Source organism: Anolis sagrei, chromosome 3, assembly GCF_037176765.1.
Source record: "Anolis sagrei isolate rAnoSag1 chromosome 3, rAnoSag1.mat, whole genome shotgun sequence".
Lineage (NCBI taxonomy): Eukaryota > Metazoa > Chordata > Lepidosauria > Squamata > Dactyloidae > Anolis > Anolis sagrei.
Genome location: NC_090023.1, coordinates 114775351 through 114803075, shown reverse-complemented (window position 1 = coordinate 114803075; position 27725 = coordinate 114775351). Strand labels below are relative to the sequence as shown.

The following is a 27725-nucleotide window of genomic DNA, read 5'->3' as shown; positions in this document are numbered from 1 at the left end:
ACCATGTCCAGATACAGTTTCAAAGTTGGATGGCTGTTCTGCTACTTCATAGAAATTACTTGCATCCCTCCACAGGCAGCTGTTCACAGGTTCTTCACCTCTTCCCTAGGGATGCTCAGAAGACTCTGTTGTTAGACCCTGTCTTTTGTGGCAGAAATGGTAAACATGACAGGTTGCTTGGGAGCCATCTGTTTTGATACGGCTGCTCCTTTGTATGCAGTAATGAACTTGAGAACTGTTTCTTGCCTGACTCTATAATAAGAGTTTTCCTTGCTTTCTCAACAGGTGGAAGTTGATGGAATAAAACTTAGTGTGACCGGTGAGTGGAATTTGGCTTCACCCCTCTTGTCCGTCAGTGTCGATGGTGTTCAGAGAAGTATACAGGTAATCCCCTTCTTCTGTTGTTTTTTAAATGTTTTTATACCTTTATGGGTCTGGAACATTGGCTGCAGGCCTGCATGCATTTGTAGTGAAGGTAGAAGAAACAAGCTGACATTACTGCAAGCTGGTTTGTTCTGTAGACATGAGCTTTTCCACACATACATCTGGACTATCATGGGTTGTTGTAGGTTTTTCGGGCTGTATGGCCATGTTCTAGAAGCATTCTCTCCTGACTTTTCACCTGCATCTGTAGCTGGCATCCTCAGAGGTTGTGACCTCACTACCTCTGAGGATGCCTGCCACAGATGCAGGTGAAACGTCAGGAGAGAATGCTTCTAGAACATGACCATACAACCCGAAAACCTACAACAACCCAGTGATTCCGGTCATGAAAACTTTCGACAATACACCTCGACTATTACCAGTGAACAGATGAGGGGAAGTCTTTCACTTTCTCTCTCAATAGTATGATTTGGGCTGTTCTTTTAAAGCACCTGGAAGGATTGGGAATCAGGATGGCTGCCTTATTTCCAATAGGAAAGAATCCACTACATTGCTGCTCAATAAAGAATGTGAAGATTGCTTTATGTTACTCAATTTTTGATACTTTTCAGTGATTGAAATCTTTTTCAGAAAGTATACTAATGGAATCAGATGTCAGAATTCGTGAACCACAAAATAGATTGTCTACTTTTGACTCTTACAAAAAATAGCTAAATAGCTAAGCCAAGCTAACCAAAGTATGTCTCTCTAATATGAAATAGGTCAAAACAAATGAAAACATTCTTTATCTTTTGGCACTTTTGTGGATTGTGTTTGAATACTGGCTTTGCAAACTCAGGCAGCAGTTCCCGCCCACATTTTTATGTTGCCATCTGTTAATATTTTCAATATTACTTGAATGACAGAAGTTTGGAGATGTTTCTTGGATATTCCATCTTCCTCATCTCCCCGAATAAGAAGTTAATAAAAAGTAAAGGATATTTCAGACTTGTTCTTGAATTTTAATGTTTTTATTTACATGAACGTTATGGAAAGAAGAATAAACAACCAGAGTCACAATGAAAAAGGGCACCGTGTCATAAGAGTGTAATGTTTTTCCAGGAAATGAGCAGTCCATAATGGTCCAAACCTGCTTAGGCCACCTGATAATAGCAGTCGCTACAGATGTCTTTTAGCAACTAGTATACTTCTTATTGCTGATTGAGTTAGCTTGGGTGCCTGTGGTGCCTTGTCCTTGATTTTTAGTTATGTAATCAATTTCAAGACATATTATCATCCAAAAGTAATGCATTCTGTAAAAGTCTATAAAGTTGTGAAGTAGTAGTCCTATGAAATTGTACTACACAGCCTGAGGAACAGTTCTGGAGGACTAGAAAACTGGCATAGTTTCAATGCAATTAGGGTTGTCTTAATAAATATATTATCCAACCATAGATGCTGTCTTCTGCCATGTACCAGTATTCAATCTTTTGTGTAAAATAAAATTTAAAAGTAGGTGTTTATCAGCTATTCCACAGTATTTTGTACTCATTAGCCAGGACACTGAGAGTAAGTTATTTCCTACTGAGCAACTGGACAGAATATTGTCTGCATGCCCCCACCCCCTCTCTGGGGTGGAAATATGGGTCATAATCCAACTGGTGGTCCTAACTAAAGTAGGCCCATTGAATTACTAAAAATGTAGAATTACCCAAATTCCTGCATATTTATTAGGGCCACTGCAATTGGGATTGGCAGTTCAATGTAAATCTTAGTCAGCAACATTAACATCTGAGGAAGCAGATAACAGGGTGTCTCTGAAACTCTCAGTTTTTCTGTTTGTAGTGTTCCCATTATATTATGCTGGGGGAAAATTAAATATGTTTTGGCTGAAATCATGTGGAAGCACTTTCTAGAAATCTCAATGTACTGGAGCTGGCTTCTTGAGCCAAGGGCTGGGAACAGGAAAAAAGTCTCATTTCCAAAGTCCAATCTTCTGTTGAAACTTGGTCTTATATGCCTAAAGCATAATCACATTTAATAGCTGATATTTATTTATGATTGTAATGTAAAGCAAAACATTTAATATGATTAAAGACACTGGGTTTTGCAGGGTTTTTTTTCTTTAGGTGTTAATAGCATTTGCTTTATCTTACAGCCCATTTTTCAATTTTTCCGGGTTTTTTTTTAAATAATCATTAACCATTTTCTAACAACATGGCAAAAATAACAAAGGATTATGGAGCAATAGGTAATTTTTTTGCCATAGGCAACAATTGATATGATAACAGAAGCTGATGCAAATTGATGCAATAACATCACGTCTACAGATGGCATAACAACATTAGTATAATAGTAATTGACATCTTCAAATTCTGAAATACAAATGGAGTCCTTATGCCTTTAAATTGGCTATGTTCTTTCTTCCCTCCCATTCATAGTTTGTATGTGTCAGGTTATTCCATAGTGATCATTTTATCAATTTTCACAAATTAGTTATCAGTTTTTTTTTCTGAAAAAAAAAAGTGTCATGATTGAAACCTAATAAATTCAGTAAGAAAATGTATTCCAAAGGTTTGTCATAAAGCAATAAGATCTCAATTGAACCTTGTACTTCCCCCAGAATTTATCTTCTTTGATATATTGCTCCAATATGTGTATCAACATAGATTTTGAATACAGTTTTAAACCTCGAATGACATTTGTGCCAAATATTCCATTCCAACAGAATCTGATTTTCACACAAACAACGTTTTTTTCTTGCACACATACATGAGAGCACAACTTAATGGCTCCTCTCTATTTCTCTTTTCCTCACATATGTTTTTTTTTGAGGGGGGGGGGGGGTGTCCAGATTTGAATTAGTGTTTTTAATACCAGCTTTTATGACAGACTCTAATAAGGGAGAAAGTATTCAGTTTTTTAAAAAATCTAGTCTCTTTTTTCAGTTTACCAATTTTGAAAACTTATCAGGTAGTTTATACCTGTTTATTTTGGCATGCGGTTGCTTCATTGTAGGCAGCTGGTACTTTGTTCTCTGTGTAGTTTCCAAAACGTGATTGTGTTTCTCTTCGTCTGTGGGGAAAAGTGTATATTCCTGTTTCCTTTACAAATGTAAACGTCAGGATTTTTGTATTAAATTTTATTTCCCATATTTTCCATTCCATTAATCACTTCTGTTGAAATATGTCAAGGCATGGCACATTCCACTTTGTTTTCTTATAGTTGTGCAAAGCAGAGCAGAGTGGCATAAAATGACCCAATAGTTGAAATAATAGCTTTTTAAAAAAGGTATTGCTTCACTTAGATGAGATGAGGTGATGTCTAGAACAAGGACTTGCTGCCAAGAGACATATTTTATGTTGTAGGCTACATCCTGAAGAAGGGTTTCAAACTGCAGTCCTATTGTCTCTAGGATGGCATTCCAGAGGCTATGGGAAACTCCCCCTCTGGTTAGAGTTCAGGATTTGACCTCAGAAAGAAACAATTCTACATCCATTTTCTCTTCCCCCACAAATCTTTGCCCACATTTCTAACACAGGAATGAATGGACAAAAGTGAGTGGACTTAATGGTGAGGGAATTAGCTTGGGTAGACAGAAGAGGCTAAAGGGACACTGTAGATATGAAATGAGATATAAATAGTCCAACATATAAAGAAAAAAACCCACCCATTGTTGCAGGATGATGATGGGGAGTGCTGTTCCTTTCTCACTTTCACCCTAAACCATCATCATAGGCTAACACTTGTGACCAAGTATGATTGTCTTCCAAGTGTAGAGTCTTGACAGTGGGGCCTCAAATGACTATAGAGATCTGTTCTGGATCTGCATGGTCTTTCACAGTGAGGGCATACATTTCCAGATGTATGGCAGTTCTAGCAAGGGTTTGCTTGACACACCTTCCTCTTGGCACATTTCTCCTTTTCACCCTCTATTCATTTTGATATGTCTTGGAAGATACCTGTGTATATATTTATGTGTGGAGATCAGTGCACACCTGATCAACACACAGTCTTCACAGATAGAGGTTCTGATCCAGTGAAATCGTTAACCCAACGACTGGTGGCCTCTCATTTGTTGCAGCTTTCATCTGCCATCACAGCCGTGTAGCATGTGCCATGTTATCATCCACCTGCTCCGCCATTGAGGTCTTTGGATCATTCTTGGTTTGGTTCCTCCCCTAGGAACCTGCTGACTTGGAAGATCCCTCTGGGAGTACATTTGCTCCCAGGTTTGCTCACAGGTTCACTGTTAATTGGCCATGCCCCATCTCCTTTTCAGATGGCCAGTCAAACGTTGGGCACCTAATCTGTGCTGCAGAGCCTCCAAGAGAAGTAGGTCTATGCATGGGGATTCCTACGATCTCTGGGAGGGAGAGGTACAACGGTAGGCGCAGGCCAAATACTAGAGGGAGGTTGAGTCGGCGGGAGACTCGGCCCCCCTCTAACCTGCGGCCTATCCCCAGGTACATCTGTGACAGGCAACCAGTTTCCTCCCCTCCTACTCTGGTGTTAGTGAATGCTAGGTCCATAAGGAACAAAACTGCTACCATCAGGGACTTTCTTAATGATCAGGGAGCTGACCTAGTGTGTATTACAGAAACTTGGATCCAAGAGGGGGATGAGATCCTACTCCAGGAAATAACATCTCCAGGTTATGCAATCACTCACCAGATGCGGACTGGGAGGCTGAGCATCTCTGGCATTGAAAGTGTTGGCCTGGTGTGGGATTCCTGTGAGAGCATAGCCTTTCTGCTGGTGTACCGTGCGCCCAGCGCACCAGCGGACAGCCTATCCCAGCTGCTTGAGATTGTGTCAGAGTGGTCTCTGAGGTTCCCCAGACTTATCGTCTTAGGGGATTTCAACATCCACGCTGATGCAGACTCTTGTTCATCAGCAGCTATGGACCTAGTGTCTACCATGGAGACACTAGGACTCTCCCTCTGTACTACTGGGCCCACGCATCGGGTGGGGCACACGTTAGATTTGATTTTCAGCGCAGGAATTCAAGTGACCCAAGTCTCCACAATAGAGGTTCCATGGTCGGATCACTGCACCCTGAGAGTCCGGTTGGAGCACGCCTACCCATGCTGCAAGGGTGCCGAGCCAATTTGGGCTCGCCCAAGGAGACTTATGGAACCCAGTAGGTTCCGGAATGCTCTGAGGGATCTGGAGCCTGCCAACGACTCGATCGATGTGCAGGTGGACACATGGAACATCAGGCTATCAAATGCACTTGACAAGATCGCCCCTAGACGCCCTCTCAGACCCCGCCGAAATCGGTCTCCTTGGTTCACCGAGGAACTTCGACTGATGAAGCGGGAAAAGAGACAGCTGGAGGGCATGTGGCGAGAACTCCGCGACGGAGCATCGAGATCAGCTTATGAAGCATTCAGGGAATCCTATGAGCATGCTATCACTGAGGCTAAGCGAGTATATTATGCTTCTTTGATAGCGTCTGCTAGCTCTCGCCCGGCAAAATTGTTCAAAATAATTCGATCTCTAACAATGGTTCCTACCGTCCCAAAAAGTAGTGATCAGGCCCCTCCAGCCGAGGTTTTTCAGAGCTATTTTGCAGACAAGATCTCGCTACTTTGCCGGGACCTCCCCGCCACAATTGATACAGTGAGAGAACTTGAGACCCCGTGGCCACTTGCTGGGCCCGTCCTCGACCGGTTCATCCCGCTGGATGCAGGGGCTGTCGATAGGCTCATAGCTGCAGCTAGACCGACCACTTGCTCCCTCGATCCGTGTCCCTCTTGGTTGGTGAAATCCTGCTTGGAGGGATTACGTGACCCTCTGTTGAAGATCATAAACAGCTCCCTTGAGCAAGGAGTCTTTCCAGAGGGTTTAAAAGAGGCAGTGGTCTCTCCTTTGCTGAAGAAACCAGATTCAGATCCCTCGGTTCCCTCCAGTTACCACCCAGTTTCAAATCTCTCGTTCCTGGGCAAGGTGATTGAGAGGGCAGCAGCAGAGCAGTTGCAGCAATTCCTAGACGACACAGCCGGACTAGATCCCTTCCAATCCGGCTTCCGTGCGGGTCACGGGACAGAGACTGTGTTGGTCTCCATCACGGATCACCTTCGATGCCAGCTTGACCAGGGCGGGTCAGCGCTGCTTGTGCTATTGGATCTCACAGCAGCATTTGATACAGTCGACCACAATCTCTTGACCCACCGCCTTGCTGTTGCTGGAATCAGGGGGACAGCTTTAAACTGGCTGTCCTCCTTTCTTCACAACCGTGGACAGCGAGTGGAGAGGGGAGGCCTGGTCTCTGAGAGGTCCCCTCTATCTTGTGGGGTTCCTCAGGGGGCCATTCTCTCCCCTCTGTTGTTTAACATCTATATGCGACCACTTGCTCAGCTGGTTCGAGGTTTTGGGCTTGAGTGTTATCAGTATGCCAATGACACTCAGCTGGTGCTGAAGATGGAAGGCCGACCGGACTCTGTACCCGATTGTTTCCATCAGTGCCTCGAGGCCGTGACTGGATGGCTGCGTGCCAGCAGGTTGAGGGTGAATCCAGCAAAGACGGAGATCCTATGGCTGGGTCGACCGGGCAGTGGGGACACCCATCTGTCCACCCTGGATGGCGAGGCGCTACGCCTGTCATCATTGGTAAAGAGTCTGGGAGTCCTTTTGGACCCTCTGCTGACAATGGAGGCCCAGGTCTCCGTCGTGAGCAGAACCGCCTTCTTTCACCTGCGGCAGGCTAGACGGCTGGCCCCCTACCTGTCCAGGGACGACCTAGCTACGGTGATCCAGGCCACGGTCATCTCAAGACTGGACTACTGTAACGCCCTCGACATTGGCCTCCCTCTGTCGGTGATTTGGAAGCTCAAGTTGGTAGAAAACACAGCTGCTCGGCTTCTTGCGGGAATTCCGATGAGATGCCACATAACACCAATCTTACTACAGCTGCATTGGTTACCAATTGAGCACCGGATCACTTTCAAAGTGGTGGTACTCACCTTTAAGGCCTTGCATGGTCTGGGGCCAATGTATCTGAGGGATCGTCTCACCCCCTACCAACCCCAGAGATCCTTCCGTTCTGAGGACCAAGATCTATTGGAGGTCCCCAGTGTCAAGACCTTGCGTCTAGCGGCAACCAGACGCAGAGCCTTCACAGCAGTGGCGCCATCAGTCTGGAATGCTCTGCCACCTGAGGTTCGTGCCCTGCGGGACTTACCAGCTTTCCCCAGGGCATGCAAGACATACCTGTTCCGACAGGCTTTTAATGTTTGATACTGTTGTTTTTAAATTGTTTTAAATGGCTTTTAAACTTTGTTAGATTTTAGCTATTCTTGTAAGCCGCTCCGAGCCCCAGGGGAGTGGCGGCATATAAGTTTAAATAATAAATAAATATAAATAAATAAACAAAACAACTCCCCACCCCGAATTCTTCACAGTTTTCCAGAAAACCTATGTCTTTGCTCACAAGAGTTTTTCCACTCTTACTTATCCCTTATGGAGAGATAACTCTTGAAAATAGAACCTTATATTTTTTCCATATTCATCTCTCTGCTATATCACTTGTGTTACCCAGCCTTGTGACTACATGTCTTAGACCATCTGCTTCATCCTTAGCACCCTCATTGTTTCTTCATTGTTCCCAGGCACCTTGAGTCCCTCTAGGGCAGTGGTTCTCAAACTGTGGGTCCCCAACCAGTTTACCAGCTGTTAGGATTTCTGGGAGTTGAAGACCAAAACATCTGGGGAGCCACAGGTTGAGAAGCACTGCTCTAGGGAGATGAGGTGGGGTACAAATAAAGCTGCTGCTGCTGCTGCTGCTGCTGCTCCTCCTCCTCCTCCTCCTCCTGCTGCTGCTGCTGCTGCTGCTGCTACTACTACTACTACTACTACTTCTATTTGGAAACTGCTATCTTTATATCTATCTACTAATCTAAGATTATTCTGGTTTATTTTGCCAGCATTGCCATTCTCTCTCTCTCTCTCTCTCTCTCTCTCTCTCTGCAAGACATAATGATCCTATAACTTTCATAGGTCTTTTAAGGCAAGAAACAATCACAGGTGGTTTGCCATTGCCTTCCTCTTAAATATTAAAGTTATATAAATAGCTTATATATTTTTTATTAGGTTGGAGTTTCCTGGGGCACACCGAAAATCATTAATTACACATCAGTTTGTAATGCATGTACATTTCCTTGTCAGGATATATACATGTGTGACTGAGAACCTCATAACCTGTGCTATGTTATGTCATGCTTTATGGGAAAATCGGATTGTGTAATATAATCTAATGCCTATTAATCTGTTTCTTTTAGTGCCTTTCACGGGATGCAAGTGGAATTTTTAGTATTCAGTTCCTTGGCACAGTGGTGAGTATTATTATATATTCCTTTTCCATATGTGTGTATGTGTGTGTGTTTGTTTTAAAAAGAAGAATACTTGCTACTCCAAGGTGCTTACTTCTATTGGACTTGTAACTGTGTACATTAAAAATAATGGGGAAGACTGTTATTGTATGCTAATTGCCTAATACATGTTCATATCCTAAGTTCTCATCTTGTGATGAGATGGGATATCAATTCAATAAATACATATTTATGGATATTGCATTGTTAAAGTTCAGAGCATTGATATGCAAAGATCTGCTATTTGGCTCTGAACTATGGTGCAATAAAATGGGAAAACAGAAATTCCTGGGTGGGAAAAGTGGACTTCAGAGTGGCAGTGATCATATAGTTCCATAGTAAGCCCCTGGAGCCACAGTGGAATTGATCAGAAGAACCAAAAACCCAAGAGTATTATTTTTTTATTTATTTACTTAGTATAATTATATCCCGCTTTCTCTTACCCCGAGGAGGACTCAAAGCAGCTTACAGTATGGCAAAATTCAATGCTGCATATACAAACAGGTAAAAATACAATAAATCATATACAAAACCAAATAAAAACATAAATACTATAAAACTGTTAAAAAACCATGAAACCAAGTCAGATTAGTCCTTTGTGTTGCTACAATTATGCCGATTCACTATTTCAGTTATCCAAATGCCTGCTCCCACAGCCAGGTCTTAATTTTTTTCCTGAAAACAAGGAGGGAGGAGGCCTACCCAATATCACTAGGGAGAGGGTTCCACAGCTGAGGGGCCACCACTGAGAAGGCCTGTCCCTCATTGCCACTCGTAGTGCTTGCGAGAGGGGTGGGACCGAGAGCAGGGCCACCCCAGCAAATCTTAATGCTCTCACCAGTTTATAGGGAGAGATCAGGGACTTAAGCCCCCCAAAAGTAAAGCGAAACCAACAGGATTTCATTTCATTATATATTTTAGACCAGTTATTACCATTAATCTTGTAAAAATACACTAAAATATAATTCTATGAACATACATTACTATACTACTGATTCCAACAGGTTACAAATATTGATTGTTTCCCATTTCTGAAAATCAGACCACCTTCTATGAAACTCAGAATCCAACAATAATCTTTTTGTGTTGTGTTTTATAATTGACTTCATCAAAATTATATATTACAACTACTGTTTAGAGACAAATTTGCATTACTTCTATAGAAAAGTGACTTTGGAAGGGAATGTTTTGAGAGAAATAGTTGAAGAAGGTTTATTTAATTGCTTCTTTGCATGTCACCTTTCCTCTGCTTGTTTCTCATTAACTTAAAAGTGTGTTTGCTAGGATAAACAACAGCTGGAACCCTCCTGGGAGAAATGTAAGAGTTTTAGGAGGTAAACATTAGAGAGCGAAAGGGTTAGGTATTTACCTCTGCTATGAACCTCTGCACCCATCCTCTGCAAAGGATCAGCCTCCCTTGTAGGAGTCCATTAAGATGTTCTTGCTGTCTTGAATTAAAATATTTATATTTAATTATGTATGCAAAGATCTCAGAAGAGGAGACAGACATTGAAGTTGCAATCAAATTTTGTCATTGGAGAAAGATGGGTTACTGTTGCAGGATTGTAGAACTGTAAAATCTTGCCATATTTATGGCTATGATAGAGTTTGAACCATTGTAGCCTGTGGAAGAAAATGTGTAGTAGCTTTTCCACTTATTGTCTCTTATCATATTTGTAAATGTTTTGTAAGTGTTTCTTCAAGTTTTGTAGAAGAATATTAATTTATATTATTCTGAAGCTTAATTGAGATTCTTAATAAACAAAATGAAATGGAAGTAAATAAGCTTAGTTTAAATCAGGCAAAGTACATGTTAATTTTATTTTTTATTGATAATAAAAACACACTTCACTCATTCATCTTTCAAGCCTCAGTAATATAGATAAAATAAACATGTTTTTACAAGGCTTCAGCATTAGGAATGCTATTAATATGACCCTTGGCACACCATCACAATTAGATTTCAAAGCAAGCATTTAAGATGTAACAACGATTAATGACAACCATCGAAAACAATTTTGAACTCCATCAGTTTAACTCAGGAGGGTAAACTTAATATGATAATTTATCTAGTTGAATTGTATCAGCTTAGCGGGAAAGTATGCAAATATGTGACCCTTACCTAGCATCTAAATGGCTGCTGTGCTGGTAAATTTATCAGTTCCATTAATGAACTTTGGGGAACTTTGGAATTTTCAGCATTTGTTCCCTCAGAGGCTGAAAACCGAACCTGATCTCATACTGGGACCATTCTGGTCTGCATATTTCCATAATTTGCTGCTGCTACTAATATGACAGCAAGACGCAAATAACTGTTTCTAATAATATCAGATGGAGTTGTGGAGGACAGCATTTTAATGTAGTAAAAGACCTCCCTGTGGGGTTGTTATTGCCACTATAGAACAGCAGTTACACAGTTGCAACAATAGTCTCTTAATTGATTCGTTTAATTAGCAAGAGATGAAGCCTGTGCTGCATCTTGTCATCTGAGATCATGGGGGATGATACGCACACAAAGACTCTGCTTTTGCCATTCAATTCTTTACATATAATAAGTATAGTGAAAAAAAAGTTTCTAACCATACCTTAAAATGGATGCAAGAATGTGCAGGGTTTGATTGATTCTGACTAATTTGACAGTAAGACTATTGCGTTGTATAGAAATGATTACATGCCATTTATGAATATCACATTTGTTTGACATCTCTGTCCTAAAATATGCAAATCTAAGATTTGCAGGGCTTGTGGATTATTTTTGAATCATCAGTGCATTTAAGAATTCTGTTGATCTGATCTTGGACAAATAAGGTCAGATTAATAGAACTGACCATCTGCCTTGTGGCTCTGTTCTAGTTGTATTGCTTTTCCATCACTCACTTCACCCCTCTGGATTGGGAATGAGCTTGACCACATTGTTCAGGAGGCAGCATGTGTCTGGTCTGAGATTGCTTTTCTCGTTGGGATTCCCCAAAGACTTCTTATGAAAATAGTGATGCATGATATTTGCCATTCAAAGAAATAGAGATGTAGCTTTAGCATGACAACTTCCTGTTCTTATCGAGGCTTAGTTTTGGGATAAGATAACACTGCTCTGTCTTCACAAATCTCACATTATACTTGGAACTGCTTTTATCTTGAATTTATTCCCAAAAGACTGGAATTATAATCCTCTCTCAAAGGAAACATTTTCTTTATATCTTATTTTTTATCTGGAAATATTTGTAGCTAATTTCTCCCCACATTTGACCAGAGACTGGAATGTTTTGATTATGGGAAAAGATAATTTTAAAAGATGTGACTTACTCTTTCACCTGACTAGAATAATTATCATGATTTGTTATATTTATTTATATTTCACCTTTCCCCAAAAATTGAATCCCAACAAATAAAAAAAAACCCAATAACACTGCTAAAGCAAAATAGTGACTTCGAAACAGAACTGAACAATTGGCAATATTAAAATGATATAAACTAAAAAGATAAAATTCTATTAAAAGATAAAAAGCAATTAAAACAGTTCAGTTTAAAAGAGTATAGCACCTTTGGCCCATTCTTGAAAAAAAAAATCAGTTTTAAAACTCTTGTCGAATGGCAGTCTGGTAAGGCATTAAAGGCTTCTGGTTGGTCATTCTAAATGCTTCTCCCAAACTTCAGATCCCGGGATTCCATTGGCCGGAACCATGGCAGTTAATGTGGAATCATAACACAACAATTCTGTAGTGTGAATGGGCTAAGATGTCACATGCAGTAGCAGTACCTGGTTTAAAGAGATGCTGGACAACATACTCTCTCTAACAGCTGGTAAACTGACTGGGATTTCTGGGAGTTGTAGGCCAAAACACCTGGGGACTCACAGGTTGAGAACCACTGTTCTAGGAGGATGTCATTGCCTTGATCTCTTTCCATCCCTGCTGATATGGTCTATCTCCCACCCTTCTAGTTGCCCCCATACTTGCTTGGTTTGCCACAGATGCAATATCTGGACAAACATATTGTTATTTTGAAAACAGAGCTCAGCCGAAAGGAATTGAGAAGGGACATATGCAGGTGTAATTCTCCTACTTTCTCGACTAAGCTATTTTTTTAAAGGCAGCTACTACTCAAACTACTTTTCCCCATCTCTTTTTGCAAAAAAACTATTTGATGTCATAGTAGCTCAGTTTCTAAAGTGTATTTTTCTCTGATCCACAGGAAAATGTTTTTAAAGTGTATTTTTTTCTCTGATACACAGGAAACAGGGGGTTCTGTTACAGGAATGATAGTTTTAAGCAGCTGTGTAAGACTGACCATGTTTCTTTCCTAACGAAATAAAGCAAACAAACAAAACTAGTCCAAATTGGGCTTGCAGGACAGGAAAAGTATTTTTAAAAGAACCCTACAAATTCTATTTCCCTGCTGAAATTAACCTGCCCCACTTCAGCAAAGGACTTATTCTACCATTGCCATGTGTCTTGGAGGCATATAACAACTTTGGGAGAGAAGCAGCAGTACTGTTATTCCTCCACCTTTATGGTTTTGACTTTTGCTGATTTGATTATTCACGGATTTGATTTCTCTAGGAAATCTCTATGTCCTCCAGTGTGACTGAAGTCAACTTCTTTCAGGAAATCTCTGGAGTATCTAGAGCAGTGGTTCTCAGCCTGTGGGTCCTTGGGTATTTTGGTCTACAACTCCTAGAAATCTCAGCCAGTTTACCAGCTGTTAGGATGTCTTGGAGTTGAAGACCAAAACAACTGGGGACCCACAGGTTGAGAACCACTGATCTGGAGATTTCCAAAGAGACCACTTCTCTAGGGTTCTTCCAGTATGATTCTGCGTTCAACTTCCAGTGGAAGTTGACCCACAAAGTGATGCTGGAAGCGCAGACATTCCTAGAGAGGTGTTCTTGCAGGTAAAAAATATAGCAATTCCTTAATTCATTTCTTTTTACTTTCACGTGAGTCCTCTGCCCCTAACCCAGGCAAATGTGGAAATCTGCCTATTGTTTGCTTTCTATCTTAAAATTAAAGCATGTCCAGATCCAAGCATGCTACACGTACATGTATATGCATATATGTATTTAATTGATATTTTGCCTTCCTCCTAGTATGAGACCCAAGGTGATGTAGTTTATAGTTCAACCCGTATATTTATATTTCTCAGATACTTAGCTGAATTCTGTTAAGATTTCACTGCTTTCTGGGATGTTTTTATGTAACAACTGCATGAAAAATAATTCTGATTTTATTCCTTTAGTCCTATCAGTTTCTTTCTCTTAGAAGAACAAAAAGATTGGATCTGTGGGTTGCTTTTCTAGAAATGAAAGGTGTGATAAAAGTGTATAAGTTAAAATATATTTCAGCCTGGCGAACATTATCCTTGTGATTTCAAATGTATTGGTCGTCATGCTGTGCTGTCCAATGTTTTCGAAAGGAAGTTGATAAGGCAGGCCTCTTGTGGAAAGTCTGATTAGCATAGGAAGTATCATACACGTGTGACCCATCTCCCAAAATCAGTCCAAAACACAGCGAACATTAGCATAACAAATTGTAACGTGAGTAGCAGAAATTCATACATTGTCCTTCCTGTGTCTTTTCTTATTTGCTTTCCCATATGGGCAAAAGGCAGAAGAGGAGTTAATAAAGGATTTGAGTAACAACAAAGCATTTATTGTCATGTATTGACTGTATGAGAACATTACACATAAGCAAAATTGTAACAGGAGTCTTATTACTTTCTAGCAGTTGTCCTTACATGATGATTTGTACTAAGTATCTTTGGGGGGACAAATAAGTTGAAATTATAAGTGATAATAAGATTGTATTCATCTGTGTAAAAGCTATCGTTTCTGGTACAGATCTGGATGTGCTTGAAATTGCACATGAGTTTGGAGATAATACATACCAACAAAATAAGAAAAAAAATATGTGTATCTTTGTTTTAGTTCAATGTCATTTAGGGAATGTGTTGGGAAAGAAGGGCATCATTTTTCTTTATTTATGAAGGCACTTCTGAAATCAAATAAAAGAAATCAATTACTGTTTTTTATCAGAGAAGAAATAGAACAATTGTACACACTGTTCAAAATGAAATATTGTGACAGAAGAGATACTTCTTAACCTGTCAAAATCCATCTGGAAAGGGGTGATGGAAACCGTAGAGAAGGTTAAGCACAGATTAGTATTGGAGATGAGTAGATTTCTGTTGTACGTTGTGTGTGCATCCTCGTTGCTTTATCTAAAGAAAATTTCTAAAGTTAAGATACTGATAATTCATGTCCGTATCCAAAATGGCAAACAGGTTTCTCCAGGCTTGATTTGGAATCATATCTTTCTTAACACTTCAGGATGAACATCTTCCAACTGAATTATAATGTTTCCCCAGGCAAGCTATGAAACAGTGTCTCTGGATATAAGCACTCTCATTTTGTAGTTCACTGGTGCATACCTCGATAGTCATCGTCAACATAGGAAATGTATTTTTGTTTTGTCTATATTACTATAAATGTTCACTAGCAAGGAACAATAATTTTAGATTTCCAGCAAAAAATAAATACAGAATGGAATTATTGTGCTGTGAACTCTAGAATGTTAATTGGTGGGGTTGTGTAATATTATGGATTCATTTCTAGACAGTGTCCTTGAGTAATTTGAAATTCAGAGGTCCTCAGACATTGAAACTGGAACTAAGTCCAGTAAACAATACCATACCATATACATCTTACCTAAATAGAGTATTGCTTATGGGTGTGGTCCTTAAGACCTGAAGTGTACCAACATTTTAGAGCTTGAATTGATGTGAAAAGTTCTAACACAGTATGTTAAACAACATGTAAATGTGTTCTATTTTTATTTTTAATTTTTATTCATCAGTGGAATTATTCACAATAGTACGTCTTAAGTATTGTAAAAACAGTGTATGTTTCAAAAATATCTAAGAAATATAAGGGGGAATTTCAAGGAATCAAATGCCTGGTGTTAACAACTTCAGATCTGCTAAAACCCATAATTGGATGTTAATGGTGAGATTGTTAGGAATGTATGTAAACATATATACAACTATATTTGAAAGAAATGTTTTTTACTCTTTGTCATTTGTGGTCAACATGTGAGGTTTGCTTAACCCCCCTCTCTAGATATTTATGCTGCTCGCCATGAGTTTCCATTGCTACTACCAAAATCCCAGTGTTTCTGTGGTGAATCTTCTAGATGAGAAATGTGATGATTATAATTTAAAATCGTTAATTGAGCTTAGAGCACCACACATTAAATGTGACTAAGTTTTGTGCAACTGCTATAAAGCTCAGGACACAAATGGTGACTGCTTTTCGTTTATATATTATAATAATTACTGCTGCACTTGTGTGTACCAAGTGAAGTCCACATTTTTGACATGTTGTAAATACCTTGTAGATAAGATGCTGACTTTGTTGGTTGTGTGTGCTCTTGTTTATAACTAAAATAAACTGATTCATTCATCTATTCTGCAAGACAGCTTTGCGTATGAGGAAAAATCTGTTTTCCAGCAGAGTTAATCTCCTTGTGAATATTCAGAAGTATGATTCTTTTAGGAAACCAGGTCCATCATGCTTTCTGAAAAAAATTACTAGAATTTTGTTTAGCGGGGTCTGTGTTGGACGGGGTGTACAGCTCCCACAAGTACTAGGAAAGCCACTAGAGCTCCACAACCTCAAGAGGTTGTTCAGACCTTCTCTTTGTCTTGTTCTTTAGCAACACTTACAGCAAAAATACTTTAAATCAATTTTGGAAGTGCTTAAGTCTGGTACTCCTCCTTCATTATGGAAGTTTATTAAAGACTACAGTTCAACTGACCTGAATTTGCCTCTAGCTTCTTTTAATACAGACATGCTGCTGGAGAACAATGTGTGAATATATATATTTTTGGCTTGCTGCAGTTACCTATTAATTGAGCCTTTGAGGATCAGAGGACCAGGAGATACATTTAAAAGCAGTGCATGCAGTGAAGGTCAGGTACTGTATCACATCTAGAAGAGTACTTTTTTTAAAAAAACTGACAGCTGCAGAGAATTTGTAATAATCAGGATCAAAGAGAGTACCTGTTAGCTTCTAAGTTTGTTGGTGACTGTTGCCTTGAGAAGGGAGGGTTCATTTTTGAATCAGCTTGTTCCTTTTCATATGTATAGGTGATTAGATTAAAGGAAGAAATAAGTTAAAGCGCAGGGCTGCAAACCTGTGACGCACCAAACATCTTCCATGTAATATGTTGTCAAAGGCTTTCATGGCCAGAATCACTGGGTTGCTGTGGATTTTCTGGGCTGTATGGCCATGTTCCAGAAGCATTCTCTCCTGATGTTTCACCATAGATGTGGGCGATATGTCAGGAGAGAATGCTTCTGGAACATGGCCATACAGCCCGGAAAACTCACAGTAACCCATATCTTCTGTGTTCTTTTCGGCTTGATAGACACTTGTCTAACACTCCACTGCTCTCATTTTCTTCTTCTTGTTGTTGTTCATTTGTTCAGTCACTTCCGACTCTTTGTGACCTTATGGACCATCCCAAGCCAGAGCTCCCTGTCGGCCATCACCACCTCCAGCTCCTTCAGAGTCAAGCCAGTCACTTCAAGGATACCATCCATCCATCTTGCCCTTGGTCGACCCCTCTTCCTTTTTCCTTCCATTTTCCCCAGCATAATTCTCTCTCTAAGCTTTCCTTTTTTCTCATCATGTGGCCAAAGTACTTCATCTTTGTCTCTAATATCCTTCCCTCCAATGAGCAGTCGGGCTTTATTTCCTGAAGTATGGACTAGTTGGATCTTCTCGCGGTCCAAGGCACTCTCAGAACTTTCCTCTAACACTACAGTTCAAAAGCATCTATCTTCCTTCGCTCAGCCTTCCCTAAGGTCCAGCTCTCACATCTGTAGGTTACTACAGGGAATACCATGGCTTTGACTAGGCGGATCTTTGTTGCCAGTGTGTTGTCTCTACTCTTCACTATTTTATCGAGATTGGACATTGCTCTCTGTAAAGATCCCTTACCTTTGGAGGGCCTGGCAGAGGGCAGCAGGAGCCATTTTAGTTTAGGGAAAGCTCCATTTCAGAGAGGGGGTGTGGCCTAGGCCTGAGCCAGCCTTAGAACAGCCAGGATTGGTTTATTAAAGGGGGGCGGAGTTAGACTGTTTGGGAGGGAAAGAAAGAGGCTTTTTCAGGCAGTCTGTTGATGTTAGAGTTTAGAGCAGGATTACAGAAGTTTTTAGGAGTTCGTGTTAAGAATAGGCAGTTTGCCTGAAGTTTGCCAGCGAAGTAAGCTGTAGCAAACTGGGTACAGCTATTTAGGGAAAAAAATAGCTGGGTTTTGTGGGTAGCTAGGCTACAGTTGTATCTTGGCAAGAGATTTCAGATCCTGTCAAGAGTACTTGTGTTTAAAGAGAAGTAAATCTTTATATTAGTAACAAAGAAAGAATCATTCTCATGCAACCGTCATGCTTTCAAGAACCAGAACATTTTATCTGTAACAGCCAAGCTTATTAAACAGCATTTACACTTTCTGTCTGTACTATATTAAATAAACTTCCTTGATTATTTTGAAACTTAAAAGCCTGAGTCAAGTGTACATTTGTGGATTTAGTCCCTTTTCCTTTTCAACCTCACCGGCTTCCCTTTAAAGAAGAAAATAAGAAAACACAATACTTGGTGGTCTAAAAACATTTTTAATATTTTCAAAACCAGCTAGAGTGTTCCTGTATAATTGTTTATGGTGGCAGCGGATGTTAATTAGTGAGATAATCCCCTCAAACGTTCTATTGGTACCAAAATGGTGTAAATTCTTTATATTGGAGGGACAATTGGTGGGATTGTTTGTTCCCCCCTGCCTTGATATTCTTTTGATATCTTTATACTCTCCTCCCAAGAAGTAAGCGTCTTCTGATTTCCTGGCCGCAGTCTGCGTCTGCAGTAATCTTTGCACCTAGAAATACAAAGTCTGTCATTGCCTCCACATTTTCTCCCTCTATTTGCCAGTTATCAATCAGTCCGGTTGCCATAATCTTGGTTTTTTTTATGTTTAACTGCAACCCAGCTTTTACACTTTCTTCTTTCACCTTGATTAGAAGGCTCCTCAGCTCCTCCTCGTTTTTGGCCATCAAAGTGGCATCATCTGCATATCTAAAGTTGTTAATGTTTCTTCCAGCAATTCTAACCCCAGCCTTGCATTCATCAAGCCCCGCACATCGCATTATGTGTTCTGCATACAAGTTGAATAGGTTAGGTGAGAGTATGCAACCCTGCCATAAGCCTTTCCCAATCTAGAACCAGTCTGTTGTTCCATGGTCAGTTCTTACTGTTGCTACTTGGTCCTTATACAGATTCCTCAGAGAGGGACAAGGTGATTTGGTATGCCCATACCACCAAGAAGTTGCCACAATTCATTATGATCCACACAGTCAAAGGCTTTAGAATAGTCAATAAAACAGAAATAGATGTTTTCTTCATTGGGCGATAAAAATAGGAGGTTTATTTAGTCCCTGGTGAGCAGCCCTATATGACTGATGAAATGTAATAATGCTGGGGAAAAGGCCCATTTATTCTTTCAATCTCAGATTCTAACTATGCTATTCCCTAAAATTTTACTTGATGGTTTTTAAATGGGACCAGTAACCTGCTATTTAGCTTGGCAAACCTCACATCCCCATTAGCTAAGCCAACAGATAATAGGAAAACCAACAGCCACGTTGAGTCTCACTGGGAAAAAGTGAGGTATAAAGCAAATAAGAATGTGAAATAAAATAAACATATTGTTTTTCTTGCATCACCATACCTTGTCATCAGGAAAACACAGAATAGCAGTATGGCATGGTCTCTGGACAAATTGTTGAATGTCACACAATTAGTATTGTGATGTTTTCAATGCTTTCTTTCAACATGTTATATGTTGTGCAAGAAGGATAATGTTGAACTCTAACAACAGTTAATAATGTTAATAAATAGCATTAAATACCTGTTTTTATGCATGCCTGGCTATTGAATCAGCATGTTAATATATTTCTTATAGCATCATAACCTAAAGTGAAGATGCTGGTATCACAGTAGTGTCACACTCTTTTTCCTATCTCCGTTTATGTTTTGTCTGATGGGGAAGGCAGTGCAGTTTTATGATGTATTTTTACCTTTTGGTTTACCCAGTAAAGCTTTGTATAGGATTGCTTTTTGTTGGGTGGACACATGTTGACTGATACTACCTTTAAAAACAGCAGAATATTAAAATAGACTGTATATTAATAGATATGAGTGTTAAATATAGCAGAACAGATTCATCAGTTGGCTAAGTGCAATGTGTTCCTTTGCTCCAAAGTTCTTTCAGCACCAATAGTTCTTAAGAAATCAGGAGGAAAACAAACAAAAATAAATTGCAATAGGTATGGTGTGCTGGTATTCTGTTGTGAGGTGTGCTAAAAGGCAGGATTTTTGGTTTAGGAGTAATCTCTTCCCTTTCCTCCTGCCCTTTCTCCTTTTATTGTGCTTTAAAGGCTCCATAGCAGCTCAGAACTGGCACAGATGGTAAACATTTTTGCTGCAGAACACCAACGGTGAGCACCATATCAAGGAGTCAGAGCTTTCAGCACTGTGCTTGCTCAGCTGTACATAATCACTCTTGTTCCCTTCTCCCGGGTTTCTAGCAAGCTCAGGGAAACTTAGCTGAGCAATTCAATCCAATCCTACTGACATCACAAAGCTGTTATTTCGTTCCCATGGATGCTGGAGCTAGAAATTATGTTGCTAGAGTTACAGAGAATATGGATTATTTTTCCAACATTTTGTGGCCAGTTGGAAACAAACAAACACAAATTTCTCCTCCTCTATTTTCCAGGTCATTCACAAAAGTCAAAGGCCATAACGAACTATCCAGCACATTAACTCATTTAGATGAACCTGGATTAATATCTAGAGCTTTGGTTATTTCCCCACATGAAAAAATTACCACCTTGTCTGACTGTCCTGTGCCACAAGGGAACCGATACCCATTTTTTCAGTGATGGGGCTGAAGAAGATCTTTCAATTTGGGATTTTATTAGGCTATTTTTTTTAAGTTAAGCATATAGGTAGTTGATGTCATGCTAAATTTTCATTTGTGCTAGAACCTAAGACTTTTAAGAATTACGTCCTGCTATAATTGTCTTAGTGAGTGTTAGTCAACTGTTTAATGCCAGTTTTTATGGGGAGGAAACCATTGTGTTTACTACAGAATGTTGGGCTTCTAACCCTTCCTTTATTACAGCATTAATCAATGTGGGTAAAATTGTGAAAGTGTGTCTTTTAAATCAAAACTGTTTCTGTTTTCATCAACTTAGAATATATTTGTTGTTTTAATGTGTTTGATGCTGAGACAATGACTAATTTAACTCACGACTCTAATAATAGTAAACATGCAAACATGAATGCCAGGGTGGCGTAGTGGGTTAAACTGCTAAGCTGCAGAACTTGCTGATCAGAAGGTCGGTGGTTCGAATCCATGGACAGGGTGGCCTCCCATTGTTAGTCTGCCAACCTAGCATTTTGAAAACATGCAAATGTGAGTAGATCGGCTGGAAGGTAATAATAATAATAATCATCATCATCATCATCATCTTTATTTATACCCTGCCACCATCTCCCCCAATGGGGACTCGGGGCGGCTTCCATGAGACCAAGCCCAAACAACATATTACAGCAAAATGGCTGGAAGGTAACAGTTCAGCTGGAAGGTAATGACGCTCCATGCAGTCATGCTGGCCATATGACCTAGGAGGTGTCTATGGACAACGATGGCTCTTTGGATTAGAAATGGAGATGAGCACCACCCCCAGAGTCAATCATGACTTAATGTCAAGGGGAAAGCTTTACCTTTATCTTTAATGCAAACATGTCACTAAGTTCTTTCTGTTTGATCATTGTATTCAACTAAATTTAAGTTAGAATCTTCACTCCCAACCTTCCCTAAATATTGTGTATAAAATCAGTCCTTTTTTTCACTTTGTTAATTTTACTAATTCTACCATATTCTCTTTTGGTTCGCAAATCTTTTTGGTTTTCTCCTAATCTCTTTTTGTAGTTCCTGTGTGAAAGAACTGAAATGCTCTTCAGAAGATGAGAAGTATTCCATATTTCTAGCCCAACTTTCTGAACAAACACTTTTTACACCCTGGAATGCCTAACCAGTGCTGACTGAAAAACCTGCCAGGGTTTATTTGAACAATGTAAAGTCAAAGAATCAGCAGCAAAAACAAATATTTCTAATTCTTCTGCTTTTTCTTTGGTGTTTACCTTGGAATTGGTGTCTTCCTTAGATAAAACGATTTGATATTAAACAGTTCCTCTAATTTTACGGGGCTCTGTTTCTTTTTATGGCAACACACACTGTGCAGGAAAGTCATTATGCCAAAGAAGGGGGAGCAAAGCTGTCAGCTTAAAAGAGAAAGTTAACATTGCACATGTTGTCTTTGTTTATAGGGTTCCCGGAATGTGTTGAGATCCATTCCAAATGAGGGCTTGAAATAATTTGTTGCAATGTGCGGACAGTTACTTCATGGGATCCTTCAGTACGAAGAAGCATTTCTCTTTGAAAGAATGGCTAGTGTAAATACCAGCCCAAAGGGTAGAGAATATCGATCTGTTTTCTTATTTAAAGTAAAAGCCCACTGCATAGTCACATCTGTTTATATTTATTCAAACTACTTGTTTTATACACTTCAAGGAATATCACTTGTAATATGTTCCAGCTGTAAAAACAAAACAAAATACTGGAGGCCACTAATTCCTACTCTCTGAGGTTGGGAAGATAGAGGTCTTGTCTGTTAATGTTTCATTTTGTGTCCTGCTCATTTTCCCCATCTCTTCTTGGGGCCAGAGACTGTAAATGGATGTTGAGCTGATTTTCATTTATAGGGATGGAGTTACATTTAGGGATCCAAATATTTATTAGATAGCGTTTTAACTATTAAAATGGAAACATGTGGGACTAATTGAGCATTAATGGATCATAAGGATTCTTATTTGAATGCATCTGCACAGGAATAAGGTGTTGGGGTAATGAGTTCACTCTTTAACTGTTAAAAGGGGGGGGGGGGACACACAAAGGGAATGAAAAAGAAAGGTGATTAGTTAGGAAGTGCTAGCCAGGGTCATGAAAAATAAATTCTTCAAATAATTGAAGCACCTGCCTGCATTGGTGGAGTGATTTTACCACTGTGTGTGTGAATCTGGGAGACCAGGGCCCCTTTCACAATACACTCTCAAATCCCATATTTCTAACCCTAGGGAATCTTGGGATTTTCACTTTAGAGGCTGCATTTAGAATTATCTGCCATGGAACCCTAGTGCTTCATCAAACTATATACCACAGGATTTTGTAGAATATTGCCATAAGAATTCAAGTGGAATCATAGTACTGTAACATTGTGTAGTGAATGGGCTTCCATAAAACATGCCATTTAGGGTAAGAGACCATCTACACAAATGAAACATTTTAGTTAGTTTTTGAGTGAAGTGATTTGTGATGTACAAATTAATATTAAGCACCTTCAGCAAGAAATCCTGGCATAAATCGGGGGAGCAACATATCCTATGCACTCCTGTTGCACAAAAATGATTACAGCACAAATACTTCCTTCCATTCCCCCATCATTCTTAACAAAAGACATTTCCCATTAATCACAGAACAGTATACTAAAGGTGTCCTCATTGCTAATAGATATGGATAGACTGTTTGTGATTTTAGACCTGGGATTTCACTGCATTACACTGGAATTCGGAAACATATTGGCCTTTAGACTTGTCAGAATGTAACATCTAGATCAGTGGTTCTCAACCTGTGGGTCTCCCAGATTTCTGGTAAACTAGATGGAATTTCTGGGTTGTAGGCCAAAACACTTGGGGACAAGTATTTTTTAGCACCAGGATATCACTGATACTCCTTTTTTTATGGTTAACATGATTTATTTTTTGGTTGACAGGACTTGCTTCTCCATAGTTCCCAGACTTAGTCTTATCTGCAGGACAGCAGACTTCTAGCATGGCTTATATCCCAGCTTTTGATGTGTCATAAGATTTTCATCTTCTACAGCTTATTTCATTTGCGTGAGAGAGGACTTTTTTTAATACAAGGACTCCAACTGTTCTTCATTGTACTCTGACTACAAAGTCAAAGGGGGAAAACGTCCATTGAGAAAAGAAGAACATTACTAAAAAGAGGCAGTGGTCCTGTCTTAATCCAGTTTCCTGGAACTGGGAAAGCGGTGGCAAGTGCTAAAGCAAAATAAGTTGGATATAATTACAGATCTGCTGGAGAGATCCTCTCTTCCAAACCTTCTAACCAAAAGCTGAGTCAAAGCAACAGAAGGATACCAAATGAACAGTGAGGGTAGTTGTAAGTCATGGTGTTATGGTGGAAGCTCCTTCCCTGGAGGCTTTTAAAGAGATGCTGGATGGCCATCTGTCAGAGGTACTTTGTGCTTTTTCTGCATGGCGGAGGATGGGTGTGGATTCGATGGCCTGTGTGGTCCCTTCCAAGTCTATGATTCTAATGAATAAACCTGTTTCCTGAATATTAATCTCTTCTTCTGAGCTGCATGGAAAGAATTATATGTCATTTCTTTCTGGAGCAAATCAGCAGAGTGAATTTAAAATCATTTATTGCCGGAGTGGCCACCCCACTTCCTAGACTACAGATGGGTGGGGCTGTTCCTCTTAAATGCTCTTAAAAACCCAACTCTTTAGTGGTTTTGAGCACAGAAATGTCTTCTTTCCCTTTACTATTTATTTTCTCAGTTAAAGTAAGGAATACTGAGATCTTTAGCATTGTGATGATTTGACATGTTGTTGAGTGCTAACAAAAGCATGCAGGGCATAAACTCGACAATATCTTCAGCCACTTCCATAGCTTCACACAACATCGGAGTCTCACTCCGGCATTGAGGGAGCCACAGCGATCTATGTCAAAGCATGCTAGCTGCAGTAGCATTAATTGCACCCTTCTGAGACCAGGAAGTAGTTAAGCTTTTCCAATTCCATTTCCTTCCTCACAGAGCAAGAAAAGAGATGAATCAATGGATCAGCTAAACCCATAGCAATAGTGTGTGGTTCTGCATAGATGCCCAAAATACGTCCTTAGAACTGGAGGCAGTTGGTCTAAAACAGGAAAGGTACCAGACAGGGTTAGAGTGAATACAGCCTTGCCTCTCCAGCTTGACAAAAGTCCATCTCCAATTCATAGTGTGGTTGAAGGGAACAATTAGCACAAGAAATAAAGGAAGTTCATCTGATAGACAAAATAAAAACAAGTTGTGTTCTGACTAGTGGCCCTATGATTTTTCTTTCCTTAGCTCAGTCACTCGCTGCCTTAAACATAACAACACATAGGAAGAGATCTCCTTGTACACAGTTTAGAATAGTGTGCTCTAAAAGCTGTAAATGTAATTTACATTAGCTGGGCAGTTGACTTCTTCATGTTACTCAGAAGGAAAAGTGAAATAACTGAAGATAACTGTATATGAATTCTCTTTTCTTTGGCAATTCTGGATAGGTCTTTGCCACATAAAAAGCGTCCATTATGTTATTACTCAAACTCTTTATCTTTCAGCTTTAAATTTTCTATCAGGTCACAAGAGATGGCTTTTGATGGACAACCACCACAATAGAGCCAATAACGAATATAAACTTGGAGATCAAGATTGATAGTTTACGTAGTTTGTGAACATTTCCATTAAAGGATGCAGTCTTATGCAAAAACTATGCAAGCTGATGTACTATTTGGCATTATTGTCCTTGGACCAGTGGAAATATATGGCTGGGGACCCCTAATATCTATAAAACCTGGCTTGTGGAAGGATCAGAAATAGTCAATGGAGGGATGTCAAGGGAGGATTAATTTTAATCTGAATCCTGAAACCATTACTCAGCCCATTCCTGGTTCTTAGAATGATATGATATTATGCCAGCGAAAGGAGATGTGACTTCCACTCAACTTGATGAAGAGCTAAAGCACAATGTTCCCTGCTTCTTACTTTTCTGCCCATGCCATCACACAAATATAGTTCATCCATGTATAATGTTCTGTAGGGGAACATGCAAAATTACACAACACAATAATATTGCAGATTCTAAGCTCATAACCACATTACTGAAAAGAAAAAAATAACAAAATTTAAAAAGCAGATGAAACATACATACCAGTTAGCATTTTAAATCTGAATTTTAAAATAGTATTTCCAAACAGATTAGATTTTTGGGTTCCAACCACGAGACAGTATGGCAAATTTATAAAAGCAAACATTAAAGTGTTTAAATATATAATCATCTTATATGGGCAAATATCAAAATGTCTTGTCCAGATCTCATTGTGACAGTTCACATATAATTCCTAACTCAATTTTGCATTCTATTTATTATCTTACCATTTTCTCTCTTAAGAACAGTAATCTGAAATCTCAGATGTATTCTGTATTACTAACCTTGATTTTTTCCCCTAAAAAGAGCAAAGAAAAATACTGTTTTTTAAAATTATCAATTGATATGTGAAACTGTGACATGAATTTCAAAAACGAGGAGAGGGACTTTGGGACTCATTCCATTGGGAGTCACTGGAAGTTGCATAGACGTTACTGTCTGAATATTGCTAATATGTGAATATGACTTCTTCAAATGAACATGGAATCTATAAGCTTGTATTTAGCTATGAGAAGGAACACATTTTTTCCATCTTTCCCCTCTGCTCTTTGGTATTACCTGATATGTCTCAGTTTTTAGACCTTGAGGACAATTCATGATACATGTCAACAGTGACTTTCAAAGGAATTTCCTTTGACCTTTCCATATTTTATAGTGTTATAACCTGAAATTGGAATGCACATATTTCTCAACACAAAACTAAACATAAGCCAACTAGCATTTATTTGGCTGTTTAAGTATTTAGATATCCAATACTTCATAAAATATATATCTGGCAGCACTTACAACTGCAGGTCTCTCAGTTTTATACCTCTGTATTCTGCAGTTGTCTATTCCTCTCTTTGTAAAATTGCTTCAGCCCTACCAATTCATAAATTTCCACTTTTGGGTTTTTATGCTAATTCTTAGTCAAATTGAGAACTGGACTTCGACATTCATTTGAGTCATGAAGGCTGTTGCTTTTAAACCACTTGGCTGTGTGTTTCCAAAATCATGAGTAATGATTTATTTTAAAAGAAGTTCATCTGAAACCTACAGAATATCTTAGATTTTGTGTACTATTGGTATCTCTTTGAGTTTGGGACTGACTAAATATTTGTCTAAATAGTAATAGTAATAGTAATAATAATAACAACCCACCCCCTCCTGTGGCTTGAGGTGGGGTACATTGTTAAAACAAGAGATAAAACACTATTAAAACACACACGTGATACATAGAGTTAAAATACAAGTTAAATCTACTGATGAAATGTAGACTTAAATTCACAAGTTAAAATTTACTGGGTAGGTATGTTAAAAAGTATTGGGGATAGAATAGCCCTTGTGGGATATCACATAACTCCTTTTTTGAGGAGCAACTATCCGCAAGCACCACCATCTGGAACCTACCTGAGAGGTACTACTCGAACCACTGCAGCACAATGGTTCTGATTCCCAGCCCCTCCAGGTGTTCCAGAAGGATGACATGGTCAAAGGTATTGAATGTTGTTAAGAAATCTAGAAGTGCCAACAGGGACACTCTCCCCCTTAAGATGGAGATTATTCACTAAAGTGAGCATAGCAATCTCAATTCCATATCCTGCTCTGAAGCCAGTTTAAAATGGGTAATGGAAGTGTTTGTCATCCAAGACTGCCCGGAGTTGGAGAGCAACTGCTTTCTTGATCACCTTTCCCCCAAAAGGAAGATTAGACATTGATGCATAGTTATTAAGTTCCAGGGGATCCAGAGAGGGGTTTTTCAGAAGTTATCTAACTACTTGTTTTAAACAGGATGGAAAATTCCCTTCCCTGAGAAATACATTGATAATTTGTTACATTTGAAATCAAATTG

The 27725-nt window shown here is 39.4% G+C and overlaps 1 protein-coding gene across 1 annotated transcript in view; it reads left to right on the top strand.

Moving 5' to 3' along the window:
• PCCA (propionyl-CoA carboxylase subunit alpha) overlaps nucleotides 1–27725 on the top strand; it is a 273331-nt gene that overhangs the window by 198042 nt on the left and 47564 nt on the right. The window contains exons 20-21 of the mRNA XM_060769564.2: nucleotides 286–384; nucleotides 8646–8699. Coding sequence (XP_060625547.2) covers nucleotides 286–384; nucleotides 8646–8699 — 153 coding nt within the window. The remainder of the gene's footprint in view (nucleotides 1–285; nucleotides 385–8645; nucleotides 8700–27725) is intronic.